We start from the raw sequence: 23,713 nt of genomic DNA, 5'->3' as shown, positions 1-23,713 counted from the left end.
GGAATGCTTAAAAACCTGTGTGCAATCTGCAGTTTGTTTAATGTTGTCTTCATGGTTCCTGCAAGGATGATACGTAGAGGGCTGTAGTATATCCCTCACTTAATTCTGGTATTTGAAATTTTTTAACTGGTCTGTGGGTGGATAATTTGGGTGAGTCTTCAAGCATCTGCCAGCTTAGGTTTCTCTGCATTCCCTGGATCTTTCTTGTAACGAACGACTGTCGTCTCTGGGGTTGCCCTACTTTGAATATGATTGGTATCTGCTGAGTGTCCTATTTCTTGAGCATTAATGTTGGATTGGTAGCATGAATGTTTCGTAAGCAACCTCCTTTGTAGAGTGACTGCATTTTCCCAGTATCCTACCAAAAAACCACTGTACACAGACAGTAATGTTCGTTGTGAGCTTATGAGATAATTTCAAGAGAGTATTTAAAGTGACAATTTTAAACAGGAACTTACTGCAACCATTTTTTGACACTTAATCTATTTTGGACCAGAGGCATCATCACAACTGCTTCATGGTGGATAATATTAGGATTTAATAGTATTTGGATTTAATGTTTGGTAATTATTTCCTGTCTTTCACATAGTTTATTGTTTGATGCTTTTTGATAAAATATTAGTATAAAAATCTTAAAATGGCAGATGTAATACTTGAAGTAGATCTCGATAAAAACTGAGAAAATAATACCACAAGCTCAAGTATTGTGGCATGAGTGGGACAGTGCACAAATGGTTTAATTCGTACCTAACTGGAAGAGTGCAGAAAGTTGAAATAAGTAGTTCTCGTAACATGCAAAGATCAGCACATTCCTCAAACTGGGGAACTATCAAGAATGGGGTTCCACAAGGGTCAGTCTTGGGTCCTTTGTTGTTCTTATTATATATTAATGACTTGCCATTCTATATTCATGAAGAGGCAAAGTTAGTTCTCTTTGCTGATGATACAAGTATAGTAATCACACCTGACAAACAAGAATTAACTGATGAAATTGTCAATACTGTCTTTCAGAAAATTACTAAGTGGTTCCTTGTAAACGGACTCTCACTGAATTTTGATAAGACACAGTACATACAGTTCCGTACAGTGAATGGTATGACGCCATTAATAAATATAGACCTTAATCAGAAGCATATAGCTAAGGTAGAATATTCCAAATTTTTAGGTGTGTCCATTGATGAGAGATTAAATTGGAAGAAACACATTGATGATCTGCTGAAACGTTTGAGTTCAGCTACTTATGCAATAAGGGTCATTGCAAATTTTGGTGATAAACATCTTAGTAAATTAGCTTACTACGCCTATTTTCACTCATTGCTTTCATATGGCATCATATTTTGGGGTAATTCATCACTGAGGAATAAAGTATTTATTGCACAAAAGCGTGTAATCAGAATAATAGCTGGAGTCCACCCAAGATCATCCTGCAGACATTTATTTAAGGATCTAGGGATATTCACAGTAGCTTCTCAGTATATATACTCTCTTATGAAATTTGTTATTAACAACCAAATCCAATTCAAAAGTAATAGCAGTGTGCATAACTACAATACTAGGAGAAAGGATGATCTTCACTATTCAAGATTAAATCTAACTTTGGCACAGAAAGGGGTGAATTATACTGGCACTAAAGTCTTTGGTCACTTACCAAATAGTATCAAAAGTCTGACAGATAACCAACAAGTATTTAAGAAGAAATTAAAAGAATTTCTGAATGACAACTCCTTCTACTCCATAGAGGAATTTTTAGATATAAATTAAGAAAAAAAAGAAAAAAATAAAAATAAAAAATAAAGAAAAACAAAAAACACAAAAAAATAAAGTTGTTATATTAACTTAAGTATGTTGTTAAATTAACCTAATTATGTCATGTATTGGAAAATTCGACTCGTTCCACATCATTACGAAATATCGTATTCATGATCCATGGAACTAGTATTAATCTAATCTAATCTAATCTAATCTAAGTGAGTATTCCTACCAGTCACTCTTTCTAGAGAAATTGCGTTAGTAAGATTGCAGGCCAAATCGTGATATGTAAATTAGAAGAGTAGTTCTTACAGCCATGCCTCCTTTCTCCGTATTAATAACTGCATTTTTGGTGTGAACAAATCCATATTACTGTCATCAGATGATGCAGAGAGTATAATGTTAGCTTCAATGAACCCATACAACTGTCATCAGACGATTCAGAGAATATCATTTTTGCTTCATATACTGCAAGTAATCCAGTCAGCTAGTGATGTGAACAGCCGTGGGGTGAATGTTCCGAGTGAGGTGCCTGTGTGACGCAGTGATGTGCCACCAGCAGGAGTGCAGCATCAGTATAACAAGGTTTCTGATGAGCAGCGAAATGTAGTGTGCCAGCCGTGAGGTGGCAAGACTATAGCACATATGTACTGTAACACTGCCCCTCACCTGCCTGTGTCTGTGACGTACTGCACGTTTGAGCAGCTGTTTGCCTAGATAACGGTGTATCCAGATACAACCATCAACATCATGTAACAAGAAGCTTGATTCTTTTGACCATTTGACACGTTTCTATTCATCTCTGGTCCAGTCTAAATGATCTTAGTGCCCACTGCAGCTGTAACTGATGATATTGGTCATCGTAAGACAACATAGTGGTTGTCTGCTGCGAAGCACCATATTCAGCAATGTGCCCTCAATGGTGTGTTCCAAAACCTTGTGCATGCATCAGCATTGCATGCTGTCATCAGATCTGCTACAGATTGCTGCCTATCCTGCTTTATGGAGTGGACAGGCCTCCAAACTTAATGTTCTGTGAGGAGGTATGGATGTCCAAAACCTCCTCTCTTACTTGTGGTTCACTGCGCTTCAATCACTTTCCACAGTTGCTTTGACATTTCTGAGATACTTGTTCCCGGGCACTGGACCATAACGATCTGCCCATTGTCATGGTCACTTGAGTTAGTTAATTTCCCCATTTGCGGCCCATATCATCACTAGAATAGTGCCTCTGCTCCTCTTATGGACTTTCCTTAACTGTGTCACCTGCCCACCATGCCATCAGCCAGCAGTCAATCTTGCAATGACAGTGATCAGATTGTAATTGTTGGCTCATCAGTGTAATTCCTTAGAAGTCAGCTTCTGTTACAAAATAAAAAATGTCTTTATTTCAAAGTATTGCATTTTCCAGGTGTCTATGATACCGAAAGACATATTGAAATAAAAAAAGTCAGAAAATGTAGCATTTGATAAAAACAATTGGGGTGCTGGAGTGATCCTTCTGGCTGTAGGCCCCTCATTTGTAGGTAATGAAAAGTTTGTCTGTTAAAATATAATAATAATTGGTTTACCATGAACCATGTGTTGCTATTTTCAAACATCTTATTAGCCGCCTCTTCAGTAATAGGACAGATATTACTTTTTATTCTTGTATTTTTATGATCTTCTGGGAGGACTAAATATGCACCTTCTGAGAATGTAAGTGGAAGATGGTTTTTATGTCTCAGAGACAAATTAGTTTCTCAGTGAAACAGGTAAAATTTACAAGACCTTCCACAAATCTTTTCTGTACCGGAAAAATGTAACTTGTCCAATCACTGTCTTGATTGTGTCAATGTTTCCATCCTAAAGTTAATTAAGTATGTTAAAAACGATATAAATACCTTGCCAAGTGTGGATCATATTTAAATGGACAATTTTCGAACTACAGATCCAGAGGTTCAGGATTCAATTGCCAATCACTTCTGGTATTTTCTGTATCATTATCACTTCTCTCACCTCTGGCATTGATTTGTGCGTGTGAAAAATGTCAAGCTGTAACATGGTTGTGAGCCCAAGCTAAACTCTAAACCTCCCTACAACTGACTGGGCAAGTAAGTTCAAAGATTGGAGGAAGGAATCGGCTTAGTAAAGCATTACAGTATTTGATGCAACCTTCAAGCTGACAGCTTTATCTTACTCTCAAGACTGACTGGAGTTTTGGCAAAGTAAATTATTTATATCCAGTTGGAGAGCATGTAGCCTCAGCTTCGATGGAAAGTATGATACCAGTTAATTTGTTGCTCCCATTGGTGTCAATGGACAAGTCCTCCTCCTCCTCCTCCTCCTCCTCCTGCTGCTGCTGCTGGTGCTGCTGCTGAACACAATGGTCTTTCCTCTCAGTAGTGTCACGTGGCTGCCCTGATCCCGATCTTCTTGCGACCCTACGTTCTCTTGACCACTGTTGCCAGTAATCATGTACAGTTACTACATTCTTGCCAAGCATTTCTGCGGTACCAAAGAAGGAACATTCACCTGATAGCACTATTACACGACCTTGTTCAAACTCGGTGAGGTGTTGATAATGGCATATCTTTGTCACCTTAAAGGTATCTTAACTAACAGCAACTCACCATGTCAAATCTCAAAGGTAGCCAATGCTCACAATGGTTACAGTGTGTATTCAAAGCAAATCTGATTTGCTTCTTCATAGTGGCACTACCAGAAACACTCTTACGTGACTTGTGCAAAATTTGTATAGGTATCATCTTTCAGATGTAGAAACATGCCTGTTAACTTTTGTTTATGTTGGACAACTTCTTCTTGGTGTTACAATTTTTTCGTCAGTGTATATATGTCCTTTCCCTTGTTTTTAATGTAAACTGTAGAAACAGACTCCTCTGTAGTGTAGCCTGAGGTATAGGTTAGGTTGAAAGATGGTTTGGTTGTGAGTTGACAGTACAGTGTTAAAGGCTTCAGTTAATCCAGACTTTTTATAAACTGGGCTTTCGTCACATCCATTGATGTCATTCTTCTGTCTACTTTGTGAGTGATTTTTGATTTCCATCTTGGATGATATGTGCAAGGCATGAAAGATCTCTCTCTTTTTCAGTGATAGCAACTAGCAAGGCATTCAAAGCTAGCAGAAACAAGTATTTGTTTTCATTCTTTGTTACTTCATTTGAAAGATTTTCCCCAAGTGAGGTGACTCATTGGTATTGGTTAAAGGAATATCAGCATTTAATGTACCATTAAGGACATGATCATTAGATATGGAGCCTAAGATTGAGTAAAATGGGGATGGAAATAGACTATGACATTTTTAGTGTTGATGTCTGGACACTTGACTGAATAAGTTTAAAGAAATCCTAAAACTGGATGGCCAGATGCAAGTTTGAACTCTGTTCCTTCCAAACACGAGTCTAGTGCCTTAGAAATGAGCCATCCGACTTGGGATGTATTAACACACAAGACATGCATGTGGGGGTGATGGGCCTCAAATCCCTGCGTGGCCATCTTGAGTAGATTGTTTCGCATTATCATAATTAACTGCAAGCAAATGGCGTAATGATTTTTTTCACCGAATTCTAGTTTGGTTCTTCCTTGGTCAGCAATAATATCAGATTATCAGATAGCTGATTCTTTTCTTGCAATGCCTAAATTCAGTTTAATTCAAATTCAATTCAATTTTTATTATCACATAACGTGCCTTATACAATCAAAGATTGTGACATAAGTGACTTGTCAGTTTTACACTATATATAATAATACTAAAAATAGACAATAAACTAATAATATGTATGGTATAACATCGTCAAAGAGGTATTTTAATTGCAATTATAATGCATTGTTGCCATTCACGAAATCTTCTACACTATAGGAACATTTATCTTTCAGATATTTTTCCAGGTCTCTTTTGGTACCTTCTACATTTGGGTCATCCATATCTTTCCATATTTTATTTACAAGTTTCATGCCCTTGTAGTATGGTTTTTTTTATATGATTTTAAACAGTGGGTAGGTAACATGTAGCTCGTTCTATATCTAGTATCATATTGATGCAAGAAGAAGTTGCCCCCAAAAAGTTGTGGGTTTCTTCTCGCGAAAGTGAGAATTTCCTAGATGTATATGCTTGGAATGCTCATTAGATCTAGTTTTACAAATAAAGGTTTACAATGTTGCTTTGGTTTTGCTCTCACCATTGCTCGGATGATTCTTTTTAGTAGTCTAAAAGCTCTAAGTAAATTTGTTTTTTTCAGACCCCCGGAAAATTATACTATACCTAATGATTGAAACAAAATATGCATTACATACAGTTTTTTTACAGCTAAATCAGTAATACTATACAAGATATTCATAAGATATACAAGGCTATTCAGTCAACCCAGTATGTTGTCCACATGGTGACTCCATAACAGGTTTTTATTGACTAATATGCCAAGGAATTTGACACAGTCTGCAGTCTCTAATTTTTTGTCCATATACCTTATTTCACTTATAGTCTGTGCAGATTGTTTTGTGGTGAAATGAACAATTTCTGTTTTTGTAAAATTTAATGTCAAGTTATTGTTTTTGACCCATGCCTCCACTTCCCCAAGTGTTTGTTCAGTATGACGAATTAGGTCTACCTCATTTTTACAGCAGACTACAGCTGTTGAGTCATCTGCATAGAGGATAGTATCAGACTGGACCTGCCATGGCATATCATTAATATAATACAGAAAAGGTAGTGGCCCTAATATGGAACCTTGTGGAACACCTAATTGAGTGTGTTTCCAGCCAGAGAGAAATTTCTTGCCGTTGATGTTAATAAGTACTCATTGTTTTCTGTTTGCCAAGTATGATGACATCCAGCTAAGAGATTTGCCTTGAAAACCATAACGTGCCAATTTTTGGAGAAGCAGGTCATTATTTACTGTGGCAAAGGCTTTGGACAGGTCCCAAAAGATACCTGACACACACATTCTATCATCAAGACATCTGCTGACTTTTGTGACTAATTCATTTATTGCATGGATTGTGCTGTGGCCTTTTCTGAAACCATATTGATTGCCTAAGATAATGCTGTTAGATGAATTGTGATTTTCGATCTGATCACATGCAACTCTTTCAAATATTTTTGAGAAAATTGGTAACATTGAGATTGGCCTATAGTTGCCCAATTCATCTTGTTTGCCTTTTTTATGTATGGGCCGAACTTCTGAATATTTTAATCGATCTGGGAAACATCCCTCATCAAAAGATTGGTTGATTATGAAAGAGAGTGGATATGCAATACTGTGATGGACTATTTTTATTATTTCAGTGGGGACCTCATCCCACCCCACAGATTTTGAAATTTTTAGGAACATTATGATTTTGATGACATCTGAGATGGAAACATGAGAACTTAAAACATGGGCAATTGCTGTCTGTCATATTGGGCTTTGTTTTTGGTGGTGAACAGTCACCAAATTTGTTACAGTTTATGAAAAAGTCATTGAATGATTCAAAAATGGCACTGGGTTCTGTAACAGCTCTACCATTTATCACTATTTTAGAAGGGCATTTTCTCTCTGCCTCACTGCCAACTTTGCTTCTTATAACAGACCAAACAGCTTTTGATTTGTTTTTTGCATTTGAAATGAAGTTATTATTCGCAGTACGTTTTGCTAGTTTAACTTTTATATGAAAGCACTCTGCAAGCATATGTACACTGCTCAGTGAACGATATTTGTTACTATTGTATGTTAAGTCCCTCAAATTCTCTTGCTATTCATAAAGAAATTACTCTTTGTATACCCTAATCCTCTTCACTATATATTCACTATATATTTGTTTGAGTGTTTGAGATCAACTTTTTCAGGTATGCTACAGATGTATCCCAGAATTTTCCATATAAATTGTGGAAGAATGTCTATGTGCTGTTTTGTCATTACCCTAAACTGTTTGCCCAGTGGATATTTATCTTTAATTTAAACCAAGAAATGTTCTCTCTTTGCAACTTACTCTGTGTGAAACTGAAAGGAATTTTATCAGCACTTGATGCTCAGTTGATTTTTCAGCATTTTATTTGCATTTGAACAAAATGATTCCTCATTTTATCATCATCCATTTAAGAATTCTGTGCTGGTTATGTGAAGCCATGTGCGATCCGAACTGGGATGTCCTAATTTACAGCAGGGTCATCAGAGAAAAGCATATTGCCGGAGAAAACAAAGCACTACACACAAATGTAGCTTTGTGTCTGCTACAGGATTTTCATAACAGCTAGTACTAAATTGGAATGCAGTTATTTGGGAATTTGTTGTAGATTGGTAGCAAAACTTGCACAGTTGTGCACAGTGTTTCCACTGTAACTTTGCACATTTTAGTGGGCTTGCTGGGATTGGAAGAATCCTTGGAAGTTGGCAACTACTGGCTAGTATTGCCTTATTTGTGGGCAATACTATATTATAGTAATATTGTGGTAGCCATTGAGCTCCACCATGCTGTATAATGTTTATTTTATTCATTTCTGATTCGATTTCGGAAAACTATTTAGTCAGTCATTCTGCTTCTGTACAAGCACGTAACACAGGTATATGCAGCACTGCGAAAGGAAGCCAGGGCCTTTTCAGCTCTGACAGTCCTCTCCCTGTGCCAGACAGTGCCTAGTGAGGCTCCCTTTCTACTCTTCTAAAAGTGTTGTGTCTCAATGGGGGTACTGCATTTGGGGAAGTAGTGTCATTCCATTCTCAGTGAGTCTGCAGTGAGGGATCTTATTGGATTTTTTTAATTGTACATTTTTTTTATATTTATAAGTTCGTATGAAAATACTGAATTGCACAGCGGTTCAGAATTCACAATACACTGTAAGATCCCCAATGGGAACATACCTAATAAAGCACTGTGATTTCCAAGCCAGCTTCAATGACAGTCTTACCTTCTTTTTAATTGCATTAATAGTTATGTTTACCATTGGTTTTCTTTCAGTTGTTACAGCTTTTTATCCTGGTATGTGTTCTTCTTGCTTTAAGCACAGGTTATTGTAAAGACCTTCAGTTGTGGTTTGTTGCATGTAATCATGTTCTGTAGTAAGTGTTAATTAATTAGTTAGGTGGTTGGTTAGTTGGTGCATTCCATATTTTGTAGATCAGTACATTCCATATTTTGTAGATCATGATCACAATAAGTGTTACGATGTGTAACATGTCAGTTGAATGAAGGATTTCACAGGCAACTAGCATATATATTTCTATAGCCTCATGCTGCCATTGACAAGTTTGTAATTGACTGCTTATTTCTATTCAATGATTTCTATGTGGCAATATGAGGAGTTGTTAAGGAGAAATGACTCTTAATCAATATTGGAAAACATTCTTCTGTGTATCATATATTTTATTTCCATTGGAATATCTTTAACTAGTTTTATAGCTGTGCTTCACTCCTTACTGTGGCCATGTTGGATTCATGAGAGATAAGTAGAGATGATTTTTCCTTCTAGTATTATATATATGAATATGACTAACTGTAATGAGTTGTTAACAATAAATTTCCTCAAGTGACTGAATGAAATGTGAGGCTGTGATCAATATTCCAAATTTCTTAAACAGGTGCCTGCAAGATGCACTGTCATAAATTGTTGTATAGACACAACATACTCCTTATCTATTTCAAAATACGTATAGCGCATAGGAGAAACTGTGAAATTAAAGTCTGTGTTGTATAACAGTATGCTAAATCAGCAGACACATTATTTAATACTTTTATAATTTCATAATTTTCTCGTTCTGGTGCTAAAATTGTGTTGATTGTAAATAGCAAATTTTAATGTAGGCTGCGTGATGCATTAAAAACATCCACTTCTATAAACAGTATCAGGCATGAGAAAGAATGCATTTGAAAAAATGTTGTTAATGATGGACAATAATAGTGAGTCTCCTCCATACTTTTTTATTTGCTCAGTTGACCTGATTGAGCAAGGCGGGAGGAAAAGGTGTGGTTGAGACACGGGGGGAAGGGGGGAATCAAATTTCTGCCCAACCATGCTGATGTAGGTTTTTCCATTCTTTCCCAAAATCACTTGGATAAAATGCTGAGCTATTTCTGCCAGTACTCGCACAAGGTTTCCCTTCTCAATACCCCCCCCCCCCCCCTCCTCCTCGTCCTCCTCTTCCTACTATATCTCTGGTGATGCTAGTATTAAAAAGACATCAAAATCTCACCTTGTTTTATTTGTAGTGGCCATTTTGAGTCTTTATCAGTCTCTGTTCCATTGTATCAGACACCTTAGAAGGAGTGTGTTGCTATGCATACATATGTTGGTGCATATGTATGTTGATGCATGCGTATGTCCATGCATACGTATGTTCCAGTGGTGCCCATGTCAAGGGGGAAGGGTGGCTACAGACCCCACATCTCTCAAAGAAAGGAAAAAATATAGTGTAGTCAGGTGTTTTTCTTTCAAGAAAATGATTTAAAAGTTGGTAGTACGTAGGTGTTGAATGGAGTCAAAACTGGAACTTTTTTATGGCTACTTAAAAGTTGCCATTCATCTTCCAAACTGTTGAAAGTACTCCATACCCCCAGGTCTAACCCTGCTCCCACCTACAATCTATCATATTGATGGCCTTGATATGTTTGATGAAGCATTGCCACCCTGTACGATGCTGTAACTATAAGTTTACTTATAAACAATAATAATTATAGTTCTACCAAAGTTTGCATGTGGAAACTATAACCCAATTACTTCAGTGATGATATTGGGCAGATGCTAAAAATGATTATAGGGCTGATTATAAGTAAGGGAAAAGATAGAAATAGAAGGGAGAAAAAAGTAAAAGCACTGTTTATGACATAATAAAACAGACTCGAGAGGCAGCATGCCCAAGAGAAAATGAAAAAGAGTGTGTTAAGCTCCCTTTACATTACCATTGCATGGCCCATAAGTTGCATTTTATAGATGATAAATATTCTGACACTGTAAGGCAGCTTCTCTCAGAAAGCAGTACCATGTGTGCAGATGAACTGTTACTAGGAGAAATGGAACCTCATCAAATTCATCACTAAGAATATAAGTCTATTGGCCTACACTGCATTTCAATCTATGTCAGGTGGGAAATATTCCTGTGGAGTTTGAAAATATTCCTTTGTCTTAACTGCCCAGTGAGCATGTTTTCAATTTGCTTTGTATTCTCCATGTGTTTTAACTCCAACTTACCTAAGAGAATATCTGTGGCATATACAAAAGATTCTCCTGAGCTGAAATTGAGTATATTAACTCCATTTCCTTTTGAAACTTGGATGGTCATAAATAGGTCAGTTATGCAATGTACTTAAATATTTCATAAAATATTTTTATGTTAGCAGTGAAAATACTATCAGGAAAATTTCATTAATTATTAGTTAAGCAAAATTAGTACTATACTGAGGCTAGCGGACACTAGTGTTTGAAATGTGCTCAATAATGAGACAGTTTAAAGCATTTTCTGAAACCCTGCATGTATAAGTATTCCCTGTGAGACATTACAATTCAGCAGTTAATCATCTGAATATTTCTCACAGTGTAACACCTACCACAATATTTCCGGTCTCTGCAGATTTTACTATCAGAACATTCTTGCCGCCTTGTCTCTTTTTGCAAGAAGCTTGCTTCGCTATATCTGTACTCCACAAATGTAAACATTACTGTGTCTCTCAAAACTTTCATTTGATCCTGTGCTTCAACTTCCATTCTGTATCAGTATTTGCTTTTTATTCTGCACCAGTTTTTGCTGCTTAATTTATCATGATTCTTAAAACCTATTTTCTCTGCTTTTCTTTCCTGATAACAGAGTAGGGCACAGCATGTCGGCCAATGTTGAAGGTGGTGGGAAGTGGAGCTGAGAGCGAGAGTCATGCCTCATGGCAGGAGAGGCTGCCTCTAGGAAGTCTCTCACTGTAGCATTCCAGAAGAGGCAGGACCTTGAGCTACGTAAGCTGAGAGAGCACCTGCATGAACAGTTGCAGCGAGATATAGCAAGGTGTGTCAACCTTTCCACTTCTTTGTATCTTCACCTAATTTTCAGAAATGTGTGCATTCTGTTTATGAATAATGGTCAGAAGTGGATGTTAACAATATCCATGCCAGAAGAAGAGAATCTACTTAGCAGCTGCTTAAACAGGACTATCTGGAATAGCTGACACACACAGATCGTGGAATGTCTAACTTTCAAAATTTTCTAACCCTTGATTATCAGTACAAGTATAAGGAACAGGAGTAGTGAAGTATATAGGTACGGGCACTGAAAGGAAGGAAATGTTGATCGAAATCCTTTATTGTGGGATGGCGAGGTGAGAAGGGCGGGAGGGGGGGGGGAGAGGGGGGGGGGCATAGGAATGCGTAAGATATGACAATGAACTGATTCAAATTCCAAAATGCTTGTAATAATTACATGTAGCTGGTTTGTTGCTCAGAGAGTTCAACTCAAATGGAATAAATGCCATAGAAATAACAAACAAAGTAAAGTATTTGCAAAAATGAAGGCAGAAAATATGTAGGGTGTGTGCGCCCCACACACACACACACCATCGGACGCTGTTACAGCCAACGGTCTGCAAGTATTGCTTTGCACCACATGATGTTTTTCTCTACAGTGTTTATGGCAACTGTGGGTGCTGGGAAAGGAGCGTGATCCAGGAATGCCTTGGGTCTTTTATGTACTCGATTGCAAGTCCCAGTGGTTTGCACCACCACCACCACCACCACCACCACCACCACCACCACCACCAGAACCAAATTCGTGCATACCATTTGCCACATGATTCTGCTGCTTTTCTTCCTCCAGATTCAAGGCCTCACATTACTGTGCGGCCTTCATAGCCGCCCGATAGTGCCACCAGGGCACTCCAGGAGGAGTGGATGGACGATGCTCCCTCACCCCTGCCGTCGCCGCTCGCGAACCCAATGGACATAGACCTGCCATCACAGTCATTGCCCCAGGACATGCCCTCAGGTCTGGATCTGTGCCCTGGCAACTGTTTTCAGGAGGAGGTTGCTGTTCCTCACAAGCCAGATGGCAGGGTACGGTTGGGAGTTCACCTTCATTCACAGTCAGGGCTCCCAGTTTATCTCTACATCCCTCCCCGTTGTCATTCGCATCTTCCCTACGTGACAACAGTGGATCATTTTGAGTGGAGGAAGAGAGGAATGTACTGGCACAAGTTGTTGCCAGCACAGTGGTTAGCAACTATGTAGTGTGAACATTGATAGTAGGTGCTCTGTCAAGTGTGACAATAACAAGAGAGGCTAGAGACAGACTCACAAGTAACACACCGCTAATTCCCCTCTCGACAGCAAGTATTTAGGCCGCTGTCTCGAACTGGAGGACTCTTGTCAGTCACTAACTCACTGACACTAATGCAGACTCCAGTTTGGCGTCTGTCATTCATTCTCAGTTACTGACTCACTGCCTCTTTTGGGCTACGACAGGGCATGGCAACCAGATCAAGACTAGCAGCGAGATTAAAGTTAGCAACAGCAAGACTACTGATATTCTCTGCAAGAGGACTATTATTACTGAGCTTGTACCACAATACATGGACTCTATTCAAGATAAGTAGCTTCCTGTTCTTGTAAATAAAGAACTGTGTTGATCCATATGAGCATTTGTGTCATAGAAAGAGGATACCGGCCACCCATAGCAACATCCTCTACCTTGCTCCCTTGGTCCAAGACAGACAGTAGACATTCCGTAGCAATACTGAAAAAACCTTATAGTCTGATCAAATTATTTGTTTGTTTAATGCAGCATGCCTTGAAACCTAGTCCCTCCAATGAGAGCTCTCACTGTCTGACGCTAAATGTCTACCACTGCCAATGTGCTACAACAAATTGCCACTTCACTTGCAGTTTGAGTAGTTCTATGCACTCATCAACCACTATTGACCCGGCAGCCCTTTTAACTGTTAGCAGCAGCAGAAGGCAAAACTGCCATCTGTGTAAACTGGTTGTCCACTCCTGTTGTCCAAGCCGTAAGAGATGTAAAGCAGGAAGGTGCTATGTTACCACAGTGGTACTACATAATAACTGTTACATAGCAAACAGTTTTAATCAGGTAGTAGGGGCAGTTTTTCCAGAATGTGTTCCTATATGGCTGTTTTTTCAGCATAGCATATACATGTGCAGTGCATTGTATTGAATAGTTCATGTGGCATGAGAAGAATCAGCACGTTTTGAGGCGGCCCATAAAAGCAGCTGAAAATAGCTTTACCGAAGAGGCTGCAGATGAGGGCAAAGTCAAACCCTACCATGGTTGGGTTGAATCTGATGCAACGTAGGCCGAGTGAAAACATTAATTACATAAAAATGAACAATGTGTACTAATGTTCCAACCTGTAGCACAGTTGTAATATTACAATTGCGAGGCAACCACAAAGTACTAATAGTTAGCACTTCAATGGCCAAAATGTACTTGGTTGAAAGCTTATAGAATTAAATAGCTTGAAGTACATGAGGATTTTATTAAATCAAACATATCGTTCACCGTGCTGGAGTGTATACAACTTGTTAATCAAAGGTCTGCGCATTTAGGGGTTTATTTGGCACATGGGTATGCAACATTCAGTGTTCATGACACTAACCTGTTTCATCAGCAAATCATAGTTGTATATTGAATGAAGTTTCTTACAGCTGAATTATTATTAGACAAGCCTAGTATTCTATTACTATTATTCTATTGTCGTATTGTTGCTGCTGGATAACGTTAAAGGTATCATATTTGAGAAATATTTTAATCTGCCAGGAAGTTTCAGCTTAACCACTGCACTATTAAGGCGCTTTGAAACTTATTTCAAAGGCTCCAGTAGATTACAAGAAATTCTTTTTTTGTCAGTTACCCCCAGGTGAGGGCACACTAGGGTGAACGGCTGCAGGATGTGACACCTGGTACACACACTTTGGCCACTGAATAAGTGGCTTCAATAAGTTGATATGAATCCTGGGGATTTCCCCTTGTTAGTGAGCATTTAAGTGTTAATGTTTCCTTTTTGATCCTTCTCAACTAGAGCTAGTGATCTAATGACCTTGATGTCAACAAGATGTTGAACCCTAGTCTTTCTTATTTTTTCTGATTTAATTTGTACTTGCAAATGGTGGTTAAGATTGTCAGATTTGTTCTGGAATTTGAATCTCGGCTGTCAGTCATAATTAATTCCTTATTATTCCCGTAGTTTCCGTGACTACTGATAAAGTGTTTGGAGCAAACTTTTCTTCCTTGCAGCACCCTGTTCCTTGGTTCCCATCTTTATCATGAAGGGGAATTGGAAACGTGAAACCTAGAGTATCAGTCGTATTTTTAATTGGTATCTTCCTAGTGCTGTTCTCATTGTTCCTTTTTCTGCATGTGTTATATTCTTTTTCTTAAAGAACAATGAAAGTCACAATCAATAAAGAAATAATTTATGGTGTATTCCTTTTCATAAAGAAGTGAAGTGACTATTGTGAATGCTCTTTTGTTGGTTAGAGAACAGTAAAGTTCTATCCATTTCTCAAATATGATACCTTTAATGTTAGCCAGCAGCAACAATACCAACAATAGAATATGAGTAATAGAATACTAGGCTTCTCGCATGATAATTCAGTTGTAAGAAACTTCATTCAATGTACAACTGTGATTTGCTAATGAAACAGGTTAGTGTCATGAACACTGAATGTTGCATACCCATGTGCCAAATAAACCCCTAATGTGCAGACCTTTGATTAAAAAGATGTATACATTTCAGTATGGGTGAATTATATGTTTTGATTTAATAAAATATGCATGTACTTCAAGCTATTTAATCCTATAAACTTTCAACCAAGTACATTTTGGCCATTGAAGTGCTAACTATTAGTACTTTGTGGTTGCCTCCCAGTTGTAATATTACAACTGTGCTACAGGTTGGAACATTAGTACACATTGTTCATTGCTATGTTATTAATGTTTTCACTCAGCCTACGTTGCATCAGATTCAACCCAACCATGGTAGGGTTTGACTTTGCATGCATCTGCAGCCAGTCTTTGGTAAAGCTATTTTCAGCTGCTTTTATGGGCCGCCTCAAAACGTGCTGATTCTTCTCATGCCACATGAACTATTCAATACAATGCACTGCACATGTATATGCTATGCTGAAAAAACAGCCATATAGGAACACATTCTGGAAAAACTGCCCCTACTACCCGATTAAAACTGTTTGCTATGTAACAGTTATTATGTAGTACCACTGTGGTAACATAGCACCTTCCTGCTTTACATCTCTTACGGCTTGGACAACAGGAGTGGACAACCAGTTTACACAGATGGCAGTTTTGCCTTCTGCTGCTGCTAACAGTTAAAAGGGCTGCCGGGTCAATAGTGGTTGATGAGTGCATAGAACTACTCAAACTGCAAGTGAAGTGGCAGTTTGTTGTAGCACATTGGCAGTGGTAGACAGTTAGCGTCAGACAGTGAGAGCTCTCATTGGAGGGACTAGGTTCCAAGGCATGCTGCATTAAACAAACAAATAATTTGATCAGACTATAAGGTTTTTTCAGTATTGCTACGGAATGTCTACTGTCTGCCTTGGACCAAGGGAGCAAGGTAGAGGATGTTGTATGGGTGGCCAGTATCCTCTTCCTATGACACGAATACTCACAAGGATCAACACGGTTCTTTATTTACAAGAACAGGAATCTACTTATCTTGAATAGAGTCCATGTGTTGTGGTACAAGCTCAGTAATAATAGTCCTCTTGCAGAGAATATCAGTAGTCTTGCTGTTGCTAACTTTAATCTCGCTGCTAGTCTTGATCTGGTTGCCATGCCCTGTCATAGCCCGAAAGAGGCAGTGAGTCAGTAACTGAGAATGAATGACAGACGCCAAACTGGAGTCTGCATTAGTGCCAGTCAGTTAGTGACTGAGTCAAAGTCCTTCAGTTCGCGATGGCGGCCTAAGTACTTGCTGTCAAAGGGACATTGTCCGTGTGTTGCTTGTAAGTCTTGTCTCTGGCCTCTCTTGTGATAGGCGCACTTGATAGAGCATCTACTATCAAGCTTCACGCTACATCGTTGCCAACCGTTGTGCTGGCGACAACTTATGCCAGCACATTCCTCCCCCTCTCCCCCCCCCCCCTTGAAATGCCCCTAGTGTTGTCATGTAGGGAAGATGCGAATGACAACGGGGAGGGATGTAGAGATGAACTGGGAGCCCTGACTGTGGAGGAAGGTGAACTCCCAACCCTACCCTGCTATCTGGCTTGGGAGGAACAGCAACATCCTCCTGAAAACAGCTGCGAGGGAACATGTCCAGACCTGAGGCAGGGTCTATGTCCATTGGGTCTGCAAGCGGCACCGGCAGGGGTGAGGGCACAACGTCCATCCGCTCCTCCTGAAGTGCCCTGGTGGTACTATCGTGCGGCTATGAAGGCCGCACAGTCCTGTGAAGCCCTGAATCCGGGTGAAGAAAAGCAGCAGAATCACGTGGCAAATGGTATGCACGTATTTGGTTCTGATGGTGGTGCAAACCACTGGGACCTGCTATCGAGTACATAAAAGAGCCAAGGCATTCCTGGTTCACGCTTCTTTCCCAGCACCCACAGTTGCCATAACCACTGGAAAGAAAAACATCCCGTGGTGCAAAGCAATATTTGCAGACCATTGGCAGTGCCGGATGCTGTGGTGGGTGTAGAAAGTGTAGCAGCGTGCACTGGCAGCAGCCGTGCCCATGTTCTGCTGGTGGTGGTCCATCTTGTGGGTGGGAGTGATAGGAGGCGAGAAAGAGTTGTAGCGCCTGTTCCCATGTGTGGATGGTGTGAAGCTTGGCCATTTGTTGTTCGAAAGTGCTTATGAAGCGTTGTGCTTCTCTGTGCGACTGGGGCTGAAATGGAGCACTTGTTATACACTCCTGGAAATTGAAATAAGAACACCGTGAATTCATTGTCCCAGGAAGGGGAAACTTTATTGACACATTCCTGGTGTCAGATACATCACATGATCACACTGACAGAACCACAGGCACATAGACACAGGCAACAGAGCATGCACAATGTCGGCACTAGTACAGTGTATATCCACCTTTCGCAGCAATGCAGGCTGCTATTCTCCCATGGAGACGATCGTAGAGATGCTGGATGTAGTCCTGTGGAACGGCTTGCCATGCCATTTCCACCTGGCGCCTCAGTTGGACCAGCGTTCGTGCTGGACATGCAGACCGCGTGAGACGACGCTTCATCCAGTCCCAAACATGCTCAATGGGGGACAGATCCGGAGATCTTGCTGGCCAGGGTAGTTGACTTACACCTTCTAGAGCACGTTGGGTGGCACGGGATACATGCGGACGTGCATTGTCCTGCCCAGCTTCATGGAGACTGTTGCGAATGGTCCTCGCCGATACCCCAGGAGCAACAGTGTCCCTAATTTGCTGGGAAGTGGTGGTGCGGTCCCCTACGGCACTGCGTAGGATCCTACGGTCTTGGCGTGCATCCGTGCGTCGCTGCGGTCCGGTCCCAGGTCGACGGGCACGTGCACCTTCCGCTGACCACTGGCGACAACATCGATGTACTGTGGAGACCTCACGCCCCACGTGTTGAGCAATTCGGCGGTACGTCCACCCGGCCTCCCGCATGCCCACTATACGCCCTCGCTCAAAGTCCGTCAACTGCACATACGGTTCACGTCCACGCTGTCGCGGCATGCTACCAGTGTTAAAGACTGCGATGGAGCTCCGTATGCCACGGCAAACTGGCTGACACTGACGGCGGCGGTGCACAAATGCTGCGCAGCTAGCGCCATTTGACGGCCAACACCGCGGTTCCTGGTGTGTCCGCTGTGCCGTGCGTGTGATCATTGCTTGTACAGCCCTCTCGCAGTGTCCGGAGCAAGTATGGTGGGTCTGACACACCAGTGTCAATGTGTTCTTTTTTCCATTTCCAGGAGTGTATGACAAATGCCATTTTGTGCACAGAACTGTTCAGAATTATGTGAAGTGAACTGTGGTCCATTGTCTGACACAATTACTTCTGGCAAACCTTATGTGCAAAATATGGAGGACAGCGCTTTAAGGGTGCTACGTGATGTGCGGTAGAAGCCATAGGCACCGCAAATGGGAATTTGCTAAAAGAGTCTACCACTGTGTGCTAACGATTGTTCCAAAAAGGACCTGCAAAGTCCATTTACACCTGTTGCCATTGCAATTGATTCTTAAGCCAAGCTACGGATGTTTGTGGTGGAGCTGACTGATTTTCTGTGCATGCGCGACACTGTGATGTCGCTAACTGTTTAGTGAAAACAGTTCTCCAATGTCCTTAGAGCAGTCGCAACACATCCTTTTGCAATACTTTGGGAATAAGCATACACGATTGTCCACTGTCATTTTGAAGTAGAATCACACCCTTTTGAACTGAAAGGTTATGCTGGCATGTAAAATATTGGCGCACAAGTGAATCCTGAATGCTGTTCAGTAAACAAGGCCAAGAAGTGTGAACATAATGCAACAAAATCTTGAGATCTGGGTCTTCTTCAATGACCTGTGCAATTTTTCTGTAGTGCAAAGGAAAAGATTCCAGCTTTTCAGAGTCCTGTGCTTCGATTTGATAAGATGTGGCAGATGCATCAAAATCGGAGTCTGGGCCAGTCGGAAGGCGAGATAGGGCGTCTGCATTGCCATGCTTTGCTGTAGGTCTGCACACAATTTCATACTGATACTGCCAAAGCAACAAAGTCCAACGTTGCAATTTTTGAGCAGTGCTGTAGGAACTGGCTTTGATGGATGAAAAGACTACAAAGGTGTGATCTGTCATTATGAAAACTTGTGACCATACAAATAGTGATGGAATTTGATCACACCATACACAATAATGAGAGCCTTTTTTTCTATTTGTGAATGGTTGCACTGAGTATGAGTTAACAACTTTGAGACAAAAGCAATAAGTCCATCGTGTACACAAATTCTGCACAAAAGCACAGCTCTGATTCCGTAGAAAGAAGTGTCGACTTGCAAAACTACTGGCTTGGCAGTGTCAAAATGCGATAAACATCTGTCACTAAGCAAAGCATTTTTGAGTTTCTGAAATGTATCCTGACAGTCTTTAGTCCACACAAAAGGTACATTTCTGCAATGCAGTGTAGCCGCAATCTGAGTGACATTCAGTATAAACTAAATGTAGTACGTCGTCTTGCCTAGTACTGACGGCAGTTCACACACATTGCGAGAAACAGGTAGGGGGTTCTTACCCTGACTATTGATCACATGACCTAAATACTGTAGTTCAGTTTGAAAAAGGTCACACTTTTCGAGCCGACACTTGAGTGCTGCTTCTTACACTCGAAAAAGAGTACACAAATTATCAGTGTGTTCCTCTGGTGTATGACCTGAGACAGCAATATCGTCAAGGTAGTTTGAACAAAATGGCACTTTTGCTGTCAGCTGTTCCAAGCAACGTTGAAAAATGGTGGGTGCGGAAGCACTGTTGAAGGGCAAATGCAAATACTTGAACAGTCCTAATTGTGGATTTACAACAAACACTTTTTGTGATTTTTCATCCAAAGGAATTTGCAAGTACGTATCATGAAAATCTATCTTAGAAAAGTGACATCCTGTCCATAAGTTCCCCAGGGTGAGGTAAGGGATAAGTGACAACTATTGTCTGTGGGTTGACTTTAGACTTGAAGCCAACACAAATGCAAATACAACCAGAGGGCTTAGGCAACAAAACTAGTGGGCTTGTCCATTGACTAGCTTGAATGAGAACAATTAAACCATTATCTTGCAATTCTTTCAATTCACTAGCCACTTTGTCTCTTAAAGCATTTGGAACGGGGCGGGCCCAAAAAACTTAATCTGTGCATTGTCTTTCAATGTAACATGTACTATGAAGTTATTAGCTTTTCCCATTCCTTCCGAAAATAGTTCAAGAAATTCTTTAAGCACACTAGCAACACTGTCGTTTGGTGTGAAAGCCGACGCATGGTCTTGGATGCTAAGTCCAAAAATATCAAAGGCATCCAAACCTAATATGTTCTTACTGTCTCTTGATTTCAACACGGTAAAATTCACTGTCGTAGTGTGAGATTTATAAGTGGCAGGCAGATTACACTCTCCAAGCACTGGAATTTACTGTCCATTGTAAGCAGTGAGGTGCTTGCTAGATTTAGAAAGGCGTGGTGAGCCTAACTGTTCGTATGTGGCACAATTAAGCAAAGTTACTGAGGTACCTGTGTCTAACTGAAAGTTCACACGATGGCCAGCAATTTGTAATGAGACGGATAGTTTATTAGAATGTTGTTGCACAGCACTAGTGTGAGGAGGAGGCGCAATCTTAATTTTACCTTTTTCAGGACCTTTTGTAGATTTTGAAAGCACAGTGTTCACTGCATGTGCATGAGCCTGTTTTTCCTGGGAGTGGGTAAAATTAGTGTTTTTGTGCCGTAGCAAACTAACTGTGTGGACATGGCCTTTTTTTTCCCACATATGTAACATGTCTTGTTACGTGATGAGCAGTCCTGTCTTTTATGGCGAGCAAAACATCTAGGGCAAGACTTCACTAAATTCACAGGTCTGTTTACATGTCTACGAATCTGTCCATGCGGCTGTGTATGTGCTCATTGTTGTGGGTGCTTGGGGCGGATGTGAGCAAGGGGCGACTCAGCCCGACAAATCGGTGCCTGGTCGAACTTATCAGCTGCTATGGCACCCGAATCGTATTGCTCTTAGATTTGCAATACTTGGAAAAGTGATGGATCAGAGTACTTTATGACCTGTTCTTGTATTCTGCTATCTGGGACATGGAATGTTATAGCATCCACTATCATGAAATCACTGTAAAAGTTGCCACAACTACACTTAAATTTGCACTTCCTAGTCATGCCTATTAATTCTGTGTACCACTGGTGGTTTGTCTGTTGCAGCTTTTTCTGCAAGTGAAAGAACTGATATCTATCTGCAGCTACTTGGACTTGCTGGTTATAGTATTGAGTTAAAGCAGCGATTACTTAGTCGTAGCTGAGTTTGTTGGGAGAGACAGCTGGGAATAGTTTTTGTATGAACCTGAACACTGGGGACCCCACAATCGAAAGGAAGTATTGTAACTTAACAGTAACTTGAACATGATGAACTTGACAATGTGCTTGGAACTGAGTCAGGTATTAGAGCCATTCCTCTTCTGTGTTGTTAAATCACCGGAATGTTATCATGCTGGTTGATGGCACTTGTTGGGCTGGTTGGTTGGTTGTGCAGCGACGCAGCTCGTGCAGCCAGTAGTTGTTGTACAGTCATCAGTAGGGTAGCAATTTGTTGGTTCTGAAACTGAAAAACTTGTGTTAGCTCCATCACATTGGTCATCTGCAGCTGAGGTGCAGGGGCAGGGGGTGGAGGGGGTGGGGAATTCGTGGTTTACACAAATACATTATATCAAAAAGCAAGTAAAGCCACTGAAAAGAGGAACTTGATTAGTTCTGCGGCTCCCCTCCTGTAACACACGCAAGAACACAACAACAAATTAGCACATATAAACACGATCACCCGTGCAAGCTAAAACACAGGAGAAGCTAGCAAAACCTTTGGCCAAGTTTACTATCTATGATCGCCACTGAATTAGCCTCGTCAGCACTGTACTATCCTCATCTTATACCAAGGGAGAAAGGGAAAGAATGTTATTATGGGTGGCCAGTATCCTCTTTTTATGACATGGATGCTCACATGGATTAACACGGTTCTTTTTTTACAAGAACAGGAAGCTACTTATCTGAAATGGAGTCCGTGTGTTGTGGTATAAACTTGGTAATAGTAGTCCTCTTGCGGCAATATTGGTAATCTTGCTATTGCCAAATTTAATCTCGCTGCTAGTCCTGATCTGGTCGCTATGCCCTGTCATAACTGGATTGAGGCAGAGTGTCAGTAAGTGAGAATGAATGACAGATGCCAAACTGGATTGTGCATTAGTGCCAATGAGTTAGTCACTGAGTGTGAGTCCTCCAGTTCGCGACAGCGGCCTGTGTACTTGTTGTCGAATGGGCATTGTCGGTGTGTTGCTTGTGAATCTGTCTCTGGCCTCTCTTCTGAAAGGCGCGCTTGATCGAGTGCCTACTATCCATCTTTGCGCTACATCTTTGCCGACTGGTGTGCTGGTGACAACTTAGACTAGCACACTGCACATGATATTTTATATATGTCAGCCATTAGAGTGTCCCATGTAATTCTTCAAAGGCCTCAGTGGTCTATTTTGATTTTTGATGGAGACCTAAAAAATGACAAGTCTCATCAGGAACTGATTAATGTACCCAGCTGTTTGCCACATTTATGTGCAGACAGCTTCTGAAAGTGAAAATGCGTTGTCAAAAAGTGATTTTCACTGAAAAGTTTACTTGTGAAGATTTGAATTGGTCAGTTAAACATCAGTTTTCTGATAATCACTTGTTTTACGTGAACAGTTTGTAGAAATCAGCTGTTCTGGTTTCTAATTAATCAGCACTATAGCTGTTTCCCCTTAATTAAATATAGCAGCTAGTCAACTTTGTCCCTTCAGTATTTTTTTTTTTTTTTTTTTTTTTTTTTCCCCCTCTCTCTCTCTTAGTTCGCGCCGGCCGAAGTGGCCGTGCGGTTAAAGGCGCTGCAGTCTGGAACCGCAAGACCGCTACGGTCGCAGGTTCGAATCCTGCCTCGGGCATGGATGTTTGTGATGTCCTTAGGTTAGTTAGGTTTAACTAGTTCTAAGTTCTAGGGGACTAATGACCTCAGAAGTTGAGTCCCATAGTGCTCAGAGCCATTTGAACCATCTTAGTTCGCCATCTGGATTAGCCGACATTTTTATAAACAGATTCATACATGACAACCCAAGATCATTTCAGAAATGGTAGAGCACATACATTGTATGGAATATTGATTGTTAAAGAGGAAATCTGACAGTGAGAACAAAATTTCCAGAATAAATATTGGAGTGTTTACAAGACCAGTCAGAAGCAGTATTGGGAAATTGACTGTTGAAAATTGGACTGCGAGACCTCTGTTATTGTGGTGATAGTGACACATAATG

The 23,713-nt window shown here is 40.5% G+C and overlaps 1 protein-coding gene across 1 annotated transcript in view; it reads left to right on the top strand.

Annotated features, from left to right (window-relative positions):
* LOC126260725 (uncharacterized) overlaps nucleotides 1–23,713 on the top strand; it is a 185,130-nt gene that overhangs the window by 8,455 nt on the left and 152,962 nt on the right. Inside the window, exon 2 of the mRNA XM_049958063.1 lies at nucleotides 11,523–11,711. Coding sequence (XP_049814020.1) covers nucleotides 11,593–11,711 — 119 coding nt within the window. The 5' untranslated portion in view covers nucleotides 11,523–11,592. The remainder of the gene's footprint in view (nucleotides 1–11,522; nucleotides 11,712–23,713) is intronic.

Source organism: Schistocerca nitens, chromosome 5 (genome assembly GCF_023898315.1).
Source record: "Schistocerca nitens isolate TAMUIC-IGC-003100 chromosome 5, iqSchNite1.1, whole genome shotgun sequence".
NCBI lineage: Eukaryota > Metazoa > Arthropoda > Insecta > Orthoptera > Acrididae > Schistocerca > Schistocerca nitens.
This window is presented reverse-complemented; position numbering and strand designations above follow the sequence as displayed.